The sequence below is a fragment of the Podarcis cretensis genome (assembly GCF_951804945.1).
Source record: "Podarcis cretensis genome assembly, chromosome: 3".
NCBI classification, from domain to species: domain Eukaryota; kingdom Metazoa; phylum Chordata; class Lepidosauria; order Squamata; family Lacertidae; genus Podarcis; species Podarcis cretensis.
The window spans coordinates 12,055,239-12,067,612 of NC_137172.1; the positions used below are offsets into that span (position 1 = coordinate 12,055,239).

The 12,374-nt window shown below is 40.8% G+C and overlaps 1 protein-coding gene across 2 annotated transcripts in view; it reads left to right on the top strand.

Moving 5' to 3' along the window:
• Positions 1–2,675: 2,675 nt before the first annotated feature.
• PPP4R3B (protein phosphatase 4 regulatory subunit 3B) overlaps positions 2,676–12,374 on the top strand; it is a 34,241-nt gene continuing 24,542 nt past the window's right edge. Inside the window, exons 1-4 of one of the 2 annotated variants that reach the window (XM_079968594.1) lie at positions 2,676–3,129; positions 5,255–5,310; positions 8,840–8,938; positions 9,795–10,418. In XM_079968594.1, the coding sequence (XP_079824720.1) occupies positions 2,988–3,129; positions 5,255–5,310; positions 8,840–8,938; positions 9,795–10,418 (921 nt within the window). In that variant the 5' untranslated portion in view covers positions 2,676–2,987. The remainder of the gene's footprint in view (positions 3,130–5,254; positions 5,311–8,839; positions 8,939–9,794; positions 10,419–12,374) is intronic. The other variant, XM_079968595.1, reaches the window with a different exon arrangement.

The window sequence follows — 12,374 nt, forward strand, 5'->3', positions numbered from 1 at the left end:
CTTCTTTTCTATCTAGCCATATTGCCAGCTCTTTCACCACTTTAACTCTAATATTCTCATTTAAATCCTCTGGTATTCCTCTAAGTTTTAGGTTAGATTGATTTTGACGCATCTGCGTCATAGCCATGTTGTCCAACAACTCTTCCTGTGTTGCTCCTATTTCTTTAACTTCTAATCTAATCCTGTCCATCTCTTTCCTACTGTCTTTCGTGTCCTTTTGAACCCTTTTCACTGAATCCTCCAAAACCTTAGCTTTTACAGAGAGATCCTTAACTTTCCCTTTCAGTTCCCCTACCACTTCCTCCAATTTTTTGTCTAGAGTGTCTTGTACCTCCATCAATTTTCTCTCAATATACTGTTCATTATTTTTAAATTCTTTTCTTATTTCGGCCATCAAGCTGTCATAATCTCTAATATCTCTTGCCTCCTTCCCCTCTTCTTGTTTTGAAGGCCTCCTTTCCGCTGGTGTTGCCACCCCCTTCTTAGAACCGTTCGGCATTTGTATATTTAAGTTTAGTTCTTCCTAGTATACTGTATAATGTAATATACTATGTGGGTAAGATATAGAGGTAACAAGGTTAACAAGGTTAACGTCTCTCAGATATTGCAACAAGAGTCCAAAATTGACTAAATTGGTACAGCACAAAAATTAACCCTTAATTAAGATCAGATATTAATAATACAGTTTTAACTGTACCTAAATTCAGACACGTATTTAAATCCTCAGAGTCTTATAATTAAATGTAGTAAACACCTGAACCTCCAGAAACACTTCCAGATTCAGGGGGTTCTCAAACTCATAAGCAAGGTCCTGCGAAAACGTATTCTTTAACTTTGCATCCCGGGGTGTATGTCTCTTTAAATCCCGAAGAATCAAGAGAATCACAGCTGTCTCTGAAGCTCAAAAACGTATCCGGTTGGGGATGAAGAAGGCGGGTCCCCTTTAACTCACTCAATATGGCAGTCCTTTCACAGTCTCACCATCTTTAAGCAAACTTTAAACAAACTTTAAACACAGTCTCACAGTCCCTGTCTTTAAACACAGAGCGCTGCTAAGGCACCTATATTCCACACTCCGTTTAAGTCCCAATTCTCCCCAATCCTGAGGTTTAAAAGCAAAAGTCCTCCACCGAAACCCGTGCTGGTTAAAGCGCTCTCTGTCCCGATGAAACAGAAAAGTCTTTTTCCCCTCTCCCTAGTCGATATAGTAGTTCAACTGTTACCTTGCCTCTGACACTTTATACTTTGTGTCTGAGGTCTTTCCACCACACACTCACTGGCAGCTTGTTTCCTCTTTTCCTCTTTTGTTTCCTCTCTACCAGCGTCTTGCTATACTTTCTTTTCACCTTACTGCCAGGAATGGGCTCCTCCTCCTTTTCACCAATTATTTCTTCTCCGCTGGGTTCTTATCAAAACGTTCCTTTAATCTTATCTAAGTAATTTCCAGTATTTCTTTATCCCCACTGCTTTTTCCACAGTGATTTATAGCTACTTCCCAGCTTCTCCACTGTTGTTGGAGGTCCGCCGCTTTCCCTCGGAGTTTGAGGCTTCACAGCATGGAGTCTGTTGCCTCCCCTTTACACTGCAGCTCCAGCCTTGTTAAACGCCGGCAACACAGGCGAGCACAGGCAGCGTCGCAGGGTACCTTGTCCTGCAGGATTCCCTCCTGTGGTTTCAGGGTTCACGTAGCCTTCGCGACCCCTCTAAATCTCCATGCTGTTTGAGACTCCCCCAGAGGAGTTATCTCACACTCCTTTTCAGCGGCCGCGGCGTCCCGGAAGTCTCTTTAATCCCTTCTTTAATACATTTCAAATAACATTTAAATGGGAAAATGGTACGAAAAAGAAGGCAGGCGCAAGAACCTTCAAAGCTTTTAGAAAACGCAGCCCACTTTCGTCTCATTTGCAACAAAGAACATGCGTGAACCCGTGGCATGACTCCTTTTCAAACCAGCAGCTATGAAATCAATGTATTATTTTGTTATTATTTATCTTTGTTAAATGTGTATGCCACCCTTCGTCCGCACATCTCAGGGTGCCTCATAAAAACACAAGATAAGAAACACCTGGATGCAGTTGGAATGGTGGTTGTGTGTGGGGAACCTTAACTGATTGTTTCAGGTAGGTAGCCTTGTTAGTCTGACACAGCAGAAATTAAAAAAATTAAAAATTGTCCAGTAGCACCATAGAGACCAACTAAGTTTGTTCTGGGTATAAGCTTCCCTGTGCATGCACACTTCTTCAGATTGTTTGTTCCTGTGTTCAAATATTGGTGCATGTGTTACTTATTTAATTATAATTAACTAAATTTAATTATAATTTAATTTAAATTCCTGGGAAGGGCTGTGGACGTGTTTTTGTTTTTTTTAATCTGCGCGGGCCTCAGACTCTCGCCACATGCGTCTCTCTGCACGTTTCTTGCCATGAGTCTATGTGCCGACAACTGCCAGAGAGGTCGAGAGAGGCGAAGGAACGCCGCCTTCCCGCGCTCAGCAGGAGCAGGCGCAACCGCGCAGGCGCAACCCCCTCCCCTCCCCATCACATCAACAACTCCTCCTCCTCCTCAGCCCTTCCCTTCCAAACTACGCGAGCTCGAAGGCGTGCGCCCGCTCGCGTTCGCTTTCCTTCGCTTCTCGGCCGCCGTAGCCCCTGCTAGTGGAGCCCGTGCAGGCCTTCCGCCCCGCTCCTCCCCCCTCCCTCCCCGGCTCTGAGAGGAAGAGAAAGGCAGGGACGGGACAGGAGTCGGATTACAAGATGGCGGCCGCGCCGCGGTGGTAGTCGCTGCTGCTGCTGCTGCTGCTCGCCTGGTGACGCTGAGGGGGGGGGGGGACTCGGAGGCGGAGGCAGAGGCGGCAGGCCCGGGCGCCATGAGAAGCGGCGAGTTAAAGGGCTCCTGAGCGGCGGTGCCCTCTTCTTCTCCTTCCCCTCCCTTCCCTCTGCCGCCCCTTCCTCAGCCCCTCGCAGTCCGGCCGGGCCGGGCCGCGCACCATGTCGGACACCCGGCGGCGGGTGAAGGTCTACACGCTCAACGAAGAGCGGCAATGGGACGACAGGGGCACCGGGCACGTCTCGTCCACCTACGTGGAGCGGCTCAAGGGGATGTCGCTGCTGGTGCGGGCCGAGTCGGACGGTGAGGAGGGGCAGGGATAATAATGGGGCGAGGCGGAGGCTGGGCTGGCTGGGACAATGGAGAGCGGCAGGAGGGGGGAGGCGGCGAGGTGGTCCTCAGGCCCCGAGAGGGCCCCCCTCCTGGTTTCCCATCGGGACCCTGAGGAGCTTCCCCCCCCCCCCCCACTTCGTCCTAAGGCTGATAGCTTAGGGGGCAGATGGCTCCCTGCAAGGGTGCTTCGGAGCACCTCTTGTCTCTCACAACACAATCCTCCTTCCCTCTCACTTTGAAGTCTCGGGAGCAAGTTATTCGTGTTTTTGTTCTCTCTTCCCCACCCCACAAAATATTAAGGGGGGAAAAAATAAAGGCTGACAGGCGCTGCTGATTACCTGCCTGCAACAGTATCAATAGTTGCAATAATGGCAGGCGGGTTGGGCTAGATGACCCTTGGGGTCCCTTTGCCAACTCCACAGATCTGTGATTCTAGCCACTCTCTTCCCTCAGTTCTTGTCTCTTGCCCTCCTTGAAAGATCACAGTTCTCTTCTTTTCTCTCCCCCCTCTCTTTAGTACCCTCCCCATAAGGTTGCAGAAGTCATTAGTAATCCCATCCCCCCCCCTAGGTTAAACATTAGTTGTTTTCTGTCATAAGAAGAAAGGGGCTGAAAGGTTAAGGGGGGGAGGGGAGGCAGCTTCCCTACTTAGTCACCTTCGTTCAGGTGATTCTTACTAGTAGATGACCAGGCCATGGCTGTTTACAGGCCTGCAGTGGTATCAGAGTTACTCTTCCAAATACCACTAGTCTTTCCACTTCCATCTTCCTGTCCAGACGTGAAATTCCTTGCAGTTCTTGAAAGCTTGGCTCAAAAGCTTATCCCAATGAGATGGCCCATTCAAAGGCACTTCATACTTGATAACGAAATTTATTACGTTGAACAGTCTTCTTCAGGTCCTTGTTCATCTGACAGTTTTACAGGGGGAAAAACCCTAAACACTTCCTTAGGTGAAACTAGTGCCTACGATGGGGAAGGAGACCCCTCTTTTTTCTCTCGATTCCTGCCTCTTTTAAGGCTACCGGGCCCATTACTCTGACAGATGCCTAAATAATATGGAACATAGTTTCAAAAGGTTTTTTGTGTGCTAATACTTCAACTTTTAGAGTAGCTCAGTTACTAGTTAGTAGCTATGAATTCGACATGTTTATTTCGAAGTGTATTGAGAACTGGGTTATAAGTATCCAAAGCAATACCTTAACATTGCCCCTTAGGATGGAATCTTTATAAGCCTCCCATTGAAATATACCGTATTTTTTGCACCATAACACTCACTTTTTTCCTCCTAAAAAGTAAGGGGAAATGTCTGTGCATGTTATGGAGGGAATGCCTACGGGTGGCATGCCTATGGATTTTCCTCCTCTAAAAACTACATGCGTGTTATGGTCGGGTGCGTGTTATAGAGCGAAAAATACGGGGTGTGTGTGTGTATATATATATATATATATATGTATATGTATATGTATATGTATATGTATATGTTTTGGTGTGAAGGCCTCTTTTAAAAAAGTTTCCTTGTTGCAATATATTTGTAGCAAAGATTTAAACTCTTGTTGTAATAGGTTCTTTTTCTTTAAAGATCAGGAAAGCTGTTTTTAGAAAATGTATTGGCAACGTTGCTAACGAACAGGTGTTAATGTGCTAAATAAACCTTGTGAGGGCTGGAAAAGATTACTCGAGCGGTTGCCACGATACATGACTGCTTAGACACACACATAATACAAAGTTTAGGGTTAAAGAGTTTAGTGTTATGAATATACCGCAACAGAATATCTTCTTCTTCTTTGGCGATCACTCCTAGTCGAGTAAGATTGAACAGAATATATGTCAGCCACCTCAAGAAGATAAGAATACATTATTTCATGAGTAAGAAAAATTATATGGTGTAGTTGTATTTGCTTTTAGTTGCCTCTCAAGGTATTAGAATGGACTTGCAGATGTGTATTTTGATTTTGTGTTTATCTCTGCTGTCTTTCATCATTGCTTGTATGAAACTGTTAGACTGGAGGGTGGTGCTCTGAAACATAGATTTCTGATTTCTATAAAACTCATTTTACTTCACATAGGTTCCTAACTGTAATTCTTCTTTTTTCAGGTTCGCTTTTGTTGGAATCGAAGATAAATCCAAACACTGCATATCAAAAACAGCAGGCATGTACTAGCTTTTTCCTATAAGTATCTACTGTGTTGCCATTGTACAGAAATCTCTTGTTTGCACAGAGTTGGCACACTACTTAATTGCGAGTGCATTCTATGACAGAAAGGAAGGAACCTGGGGGGACGGGACTTTAAAAGCTAGATTACATGTTTCTTTGACCATTCTAGTGTTGGAATGATTAAGGAGTACTTAGTCTGTTATAAGTACTGCACCATTTCCCCCATATTGCAAATTAAGTTTAGTATATTAATTTGGGGGGCAGGAGGGGATATCCCAGATACGTTTACTCTTTTGAATTTAATTCCTTGCAAAGGCTTACTGATTAAAGTTACAGCCATACAACAGTTTTGGATAATCTTCCCCATCTTCATAAAACTATGATTGCATCCTGTCTTATTATTTTGGTTAGCTACCTGACTTTACACAAGAGTTTTCCAACTGAGATGTATTAGGAACTTCAAGTTTAATGCAAAGCAAGAATGAAGCACTGAAGCCATCGCATGAGACGAAGGCAAAGTGCTCAGTTTTGATACTTGTCCCCAGCTTCACAGCCCATGTTTCATGACGCCAAGAAATATTGTCTGAACTCAGCCATAAAACTGATTCCTAATTCTATTATTATTATTATTATTATTATTATTATTAATAATAATATTATCTACTATGTATGTGTGTATATATATATATAGAGAGAGAGTGTGTGTGTGTGTGTGTGTGTGTGTGTAATCCCATAGTAGACTTCCCTTTGGTTTACAGAGTAACCTACACATGGTGACTAAGAGCCTTATTCCGTCAGTAACTTTCTAGAGAACAAAGAGTTCATGGATAAAAAGTGTATTTTGAATTAGTATGATGTTAAAACAAAAAAAACCCTTTCACAATGACTCGTCTGTAAGAATGTCACAAAGAATATGAGTGATAAATATTTTTGAGAATGTGGCCTGACGTGATAGGCAGATGTTCCAAATCTCATTTAGGGCACTGCTACCATGGCTGGATCTGTCCCTCAATAAATAAGGTTAGGGGAAAGGTTCAAACTGGCTGGTGCAGAATTTCAGAAAATATAACACTTTCTTTGGATCTTCAGGAAGCTACAAGAGGTTCAGCACGGAGTGTTGAGATATGAAATATGAGGATTTTGGAAAGGAACTGTGTAGGAAAAATTTTATACGCCCAGCAGTGAGGCTTGTGTCACTGAAGACAATTGTAGGTTTCAGATTTATAGTTGGATCCACAGAAGGTGACCTGACTTCTGTCCCTTTGGAAAATTTCACTTGACTTCATTAGAACTCTGCTGGCACAGGAACCGTTTTGCATGGAATAGAATGAAGGCTCAGGGCTGAAATAAGTAAATCTTGTCTATAAATAGGTTTAGCAAGGCTTGAACACAAATTCAAAAATACACAGGTTGCAGCCACTTGTTATCCTTTTCAATCATTCTATGTATATATAGAAACTCTTGCGTACATTTTAGTTCCAAGAACAAGAAGAATTTAGTAGTAAACATATAGTTTATTTTTACTGTAGTAAAGAGCCTCTCCTTTTTCACTCTGTCCTAGCTCTAATGCCAGCATATATGAAGCTGTTTTATGCAATGCAGTTGCAATATTAGTGTTGTATCCAAGTTGCCTCCGAAGATTTTTAACTAGTAGAAACAGGTCTGATGCAAGAGACAGGAAGCAAGTTTAATACCCACCCCACCAAAATAAGCATTTGGGAAATACTGGTGGTATTTTGTTGTTCTGTGTATTTTGGGAAAGGGTCCAAAATCCCAAATATGAGATTTGATGCATCATCATAGATGATTATATAAACGTCTTCATAGAAGCATAGCTGGGTTGCCAGTTCAAGCATTAACAGAAATTACTTTAATATTGGCTGTGGGTTTGCATTTCAAAAATGCCTGAAATAATAAAAGCCACAATATTGTTAACTAAGTTTCATTTGTCTTTTGTTTTGATTAAATTACATTGGTTGAGGGACCCTCCACAGCAGATTTTGGGGGCCTCTAGGGGGCTAGAGGAGAGAATTAAAACAAGAAGTCCCGTTGCACAAATGATTTTTATTTGTACAAGTGGGCAGACTTCATTCTCAAAAATGTGGTTCAAAGTTGGTACTCGTTTCTTTAAGGTTGTTTAATAGCAGTCTTTTAATGTATGCTAGGCGTGCTTTTGTACACTTTAAAAGTTATTAAAATTAAACAACAACAACAATCTTTATTACGGTCCAGAGACCCAACAAATCGTTACAAAGCAATACACAATTCATACAGACTACCTCCAGGTTAAACAAGCCTACCTCCAGTTTAACATTTTCCACTAATTTTAAAATGTTTTTTAGGAAAGGGGTTTTTCTTCATAGCTTTCCTAACCTATCCTGATCCTGTGAACAAAAGATGACAAGATAATAATTAACTTGCAAATCTCTCCATAAAAATAGAAATCTATCTTTTTATGACTTTGAATTAATGCTGCTTCAGTGAGAGGGTGGTTTTAAGATTCTGTCCCTTTACAGTATGGCTTTCTGATCCTAAATACATCAGCTGTATGTGTTGAAAATAAGAGTTGTGTCTCAGGAAATAGTTAAGTGGTATATCATGCAAGCTTTTCAACTCCTGTTGTATCCTCATGAACATGATAAACAATGGTCTCTGCCTGCTTCTCTGAGAGAGCAAAATCAAGAGAGGTGAGGTGACTTCCCATTTTCTCTGATCAACTAGATATTCATTGCTAGTGTTGTGTGTCATGTCTTAATGCTGAAGGCTTCACAGTATAATATAATTTTCTATAAACAAAGAAATGCAAAATTCTATCTGGATCATCACGAATACTCATAATGTCAGAGAATCCCCCCCCCCCCAATTTCAGGACATTGCAGTTCCCTACCTCTTGCTGTTCTCTTTCTAAAAGAAAAAGAATATATTACTGTGACAATTAAGATAAATCATTATACTTCCTGGGTGAATTTTATTAGGTTCTGTGCATGCCTTTGATAGGAACATAGGAAGCTGCCTTATACTGAGTCAGGCCATTGGTCTGTCTGGCTTGGTATTGTCTACAATGATTGGCAGTGGCTTTCCAGGGTTTCAGGCAGGGAGTGTCTCAGCTGTATCTGGTGATGCTAGGGATTGAATCATAGATGTTCTTAAATACATAGCTAGCCTCTTGGCCTTTTATGCAGACACGCGTAACCAGAGAGCATTCAACTGCATTCACTGTAGATCACTGGTGATTTATATGGTAAATTATATTGTAAAAATAATGTCGTCTGTATAATATATGATCAGTTGTAAATATTACTGTTTCTTTAAACTGGAGGGTTAATATTTCTAATTAAAAGCTGGGATAGGAAATTGTGAAAGGGCATATGAAGAGCAGTTCTAAAAAGGTAGCATTTTTTAAATAAAAAACCCCAGTATCCTGTTTCACCAAGTTGTTTTGTTGGATATATCAACCTAATTGTATGCCACTGTTGTACTTGTATGGAATCAAATAATCAGTATAGTCTTTCGTTTTGAAATAGGATACTTTGATTGTTTGGTCAGAAGCAGAGAATTATGATTTAGCCCTGAGTTTTCAAGAAAAAGCTGGCTGTGATGAAATCTGGGAGAAAATTTGCCAGGTAAGGTTAATCTTTTTAAAACTTACCACATTTTTATTCCAATCATATTATTTACAAATCCCACTTTGAACATGTTATGTTATTATTGCTTACATGTAACACAGTCATAGAATTTCATAGTACAGTGTTAGAACTTCATGGCATCAGGGCACAGGCTTATTTTACAGTTTCACCTGCTTGCTCATTTCATGGGTGTTTTTCAATTGCCCCTTTTTATAGTAATATTTTAGGCTTCCTTGGCATTTTACATGGCAGCAAATGTGCCTGCAGTGCTACAAGTTCATGCTTCGGAGAAACAGTAATTCTAAGCTCCATGACATGTACATGTGTGTGAAATAACATGTAACTGAAAACATGGTGCTGTGTGTCTACATGTTCTGTAAAATGCTTTATATGAATCTGTATAGGACTATAATGTGTAAGTTTCATCCAATTCTTAGGACTGAGCTTTAAACCAACTACTTGGGCTGCCTTGTCTCCTAGCAGAGTACTCCTGTGCCTGGAATTACAGCCACCATAGACTGCATGTGACTCTCCTGTGTGACATCTACTGGGTTGGGATGTGAATAGAACTGTTGATCCTTTGCCAATGAGTCATGTTCAGAACAGTTGCTCATATGCACAGCTCTGGTGGGCCACAAGAAAGTTCTTTCCCCTTTTCGCACTATCAGCATCAGTCGCAGGAACAGAGCCTGAGTTTGCGCAGCCCAAGAGCCACATTTCATTCCTGGTCAGTTTGCAGAAGCCTATTAATGTTATGTGATTTGACCAAATTATTTATTTCCTCTTCTCTGCCTCCGACAGTCACCAGTATGTTTCAGAATGAGTCAGCAATTGTTCATGTTTCCATTTTTAGGTTCAAGGTAAGGACCCTTCAGTGGAAGTCACACAGGATCTCATTGATGAATCTGAAGAAGAGCGCTTTGAGGAAATGCCAGAAACAAGTCATTTGATTGATCTCCCTACTTGTGAACTTAACAAACTCGAAGAGATTGCAGACCTAGTTACCTCAGTTCTCTCATCGCCCATCCGTAGAGAAAAACTAGCTTTGGCTTTGGAAAATGAAGGCTACATTAAAAAATTATTGCAGCTTTTCCAGCTTTGTGAAAACCTAGAAAATACTGAAGGCTTACATCATTTGTATGAAATTATCCGAGGAATTTTGTTCCTCAATAAAGCAACTCTTTTTGAGGTGATGTTTTCAGACGAGTGCATTATGGATGTTGTGGGATGCCTTGAGTATGACCCTGCATTAGCTCAGCCAAAAAGGCACAGAGAATTCTTGACCAAAACAGCAAAGTTTAAAGAGGTCATACCCATAACAGACTCTGAACTTAGGCAAAAGATTCATCAGACTTACAGGGTACAGTACATCCAGGACATCATCTTGCCAACACCATCAGTTTTTGAAGAAAATTTTCTTTCTACTCTCACATCTTTCATTTTCTTTAACAAAGTCGAGATTGTCAGTATGCTGCAGGTAAGTGAAACTAGACGTTTGGAAGGCTTGCATTTTAGAGATTTGACATACAAATGTGAGGTTAACCGTAGCATGCCTTTAATTCAGTCCTGTTTGTGGTACATTCTTTTAAACCTAATTTAGTAGTTCTGGTGCTTCCTCCTCACCCCCCTTGGCTAGCTTTGTTCTTTGCTGTAATGTCTCAGTTGTGTATTTCACAGTCTTCTTCATAAGCACAGTGTATTCCTTCTAAAGCAGATACATTACGTTCAGCTCATTCTGTTATGTGAGAGGTAGGTGCCTTTCAGCAGTGGCCTTATTCGTGGCAGATGGTTAACAGTTTTTTCCTGCTTATAAGCAGCTGTGTTGTGTGTTGTATTAAAAGCGAAATGCAGTATAAATAGCAACTCTCACAAATGCTATCATTAGCCTTCTTACACTTACAAACTGTAATATTCGAATTGTAACATTATTTGATTAAAGTTTTATACAGGCTGCATGAGAAAGGCACAGCTTTTTAATTCTGTAAATGTTTTAGCTCTCTATAAAATTATGCAACAATCATAAGGTTCTGAAGCTAAATCGAAAACAAACTCGATAATTTCTCTTGGCTGGCTTATGATTACTGTTTTTTGTTTCTGTGAATCCTCTAACAAAATATTTTAAAAATACGCAGGAAACAAATTAAGAATCTCCTGAGCATAACCTTGTTCATCCCAAGAAACTTTTTAAAAAGAGCTAAACCAAGGGTTTGACTGTAGGGGACGTAGGAAGCTGTCTTATGTCCACCTAGCACAGTGTTGTCTATTGTGATTGGAAGAAACTCCAGCATTTCACATAGAGATATTTGTATCACCACCTACCTTAATTGAAGATACTAAGGACTGAGCCCAGGACCTGCTGCATGAAAATAATGGGCTTTCCCATTGATCTGTTCTGTAGTCTCTTCCCCATGAATAAAAAAGCAATCCTCCTTCTAGTTAACATTTTTTGTTGTTGGCATAATCTTATTTAGAATTTGCTGTTATAATTCTCCTAGATTTAGGAAATCTTTTTGCATAATAGCTTAAAAATAGAGTTAAATGGTCTGACAAACGGGGAATGTCTGACAAATCCTCTGTTTAACCCCCTAGCTGCCAGAACTATTGTTTGAGAGCTCCGAGTTCATTTTTAGGTACTCCTAATTTTGTAGTACAAATAATGTATTGAAGAAAACATTTCACATGCCAGCATTTAAGAATATAGAACCTTGTCTTCCTACATAGTCTTAGTTTGCAGTTTTTATATGTCAGATTGTGGGAGCCAAATGAAAACGAGTGAATTCCAGCTCTTTGGAGGCTGTAAACCTTGTCATTTTGCTCTTAAGCCCTTAAGTGGCAGCATATGGTAGTTCACAGACTTTTGGAAGATACGGCCAGAACAAATGTAGATTTAAATAATCTGATGTGGTTCTTAAAATAATGTGTTAGTTGCAATGTTTTATTGGCTGCCATACCACCTGCAGTGTGTCATCCATAGGCAATTGCTTGGGTTCAATTCATCTTCAAGTTCACCCTGTCCAGTGAAAAGACAGAAGTTGACTAAATCTTCGCTAAATGATTACTTGGGTCATTGTCATTTTTTGTTGATAGCAAGGTGGTTGAACTCATGCCCACTGTTGGGCATAACCTAACAGCAACGCAAGCCTAGAGTGCAACAAGATATACTGTACCCTGATAAATCTTTTAAACCTTTGATTATAAGACGTTGAGGAAAGCTTTCAGTTTTTCAGATGATAAAATGTTAGGGAACACTTTAAAAAAGCTGTGGAATGGAGTGGAAATGCCCTTTTTAAAGACAATACTCCAGTCACTCAAAAAGTGTGGTTTAAAGAGTTTATGCAAGGCGGTTCAGCATTAGAGGGGTAGTTCATATATTACAGATATAAACAATAGTCAGATCAAGATGTATTTCTGCACCTAGATAGTGTTACTGTCT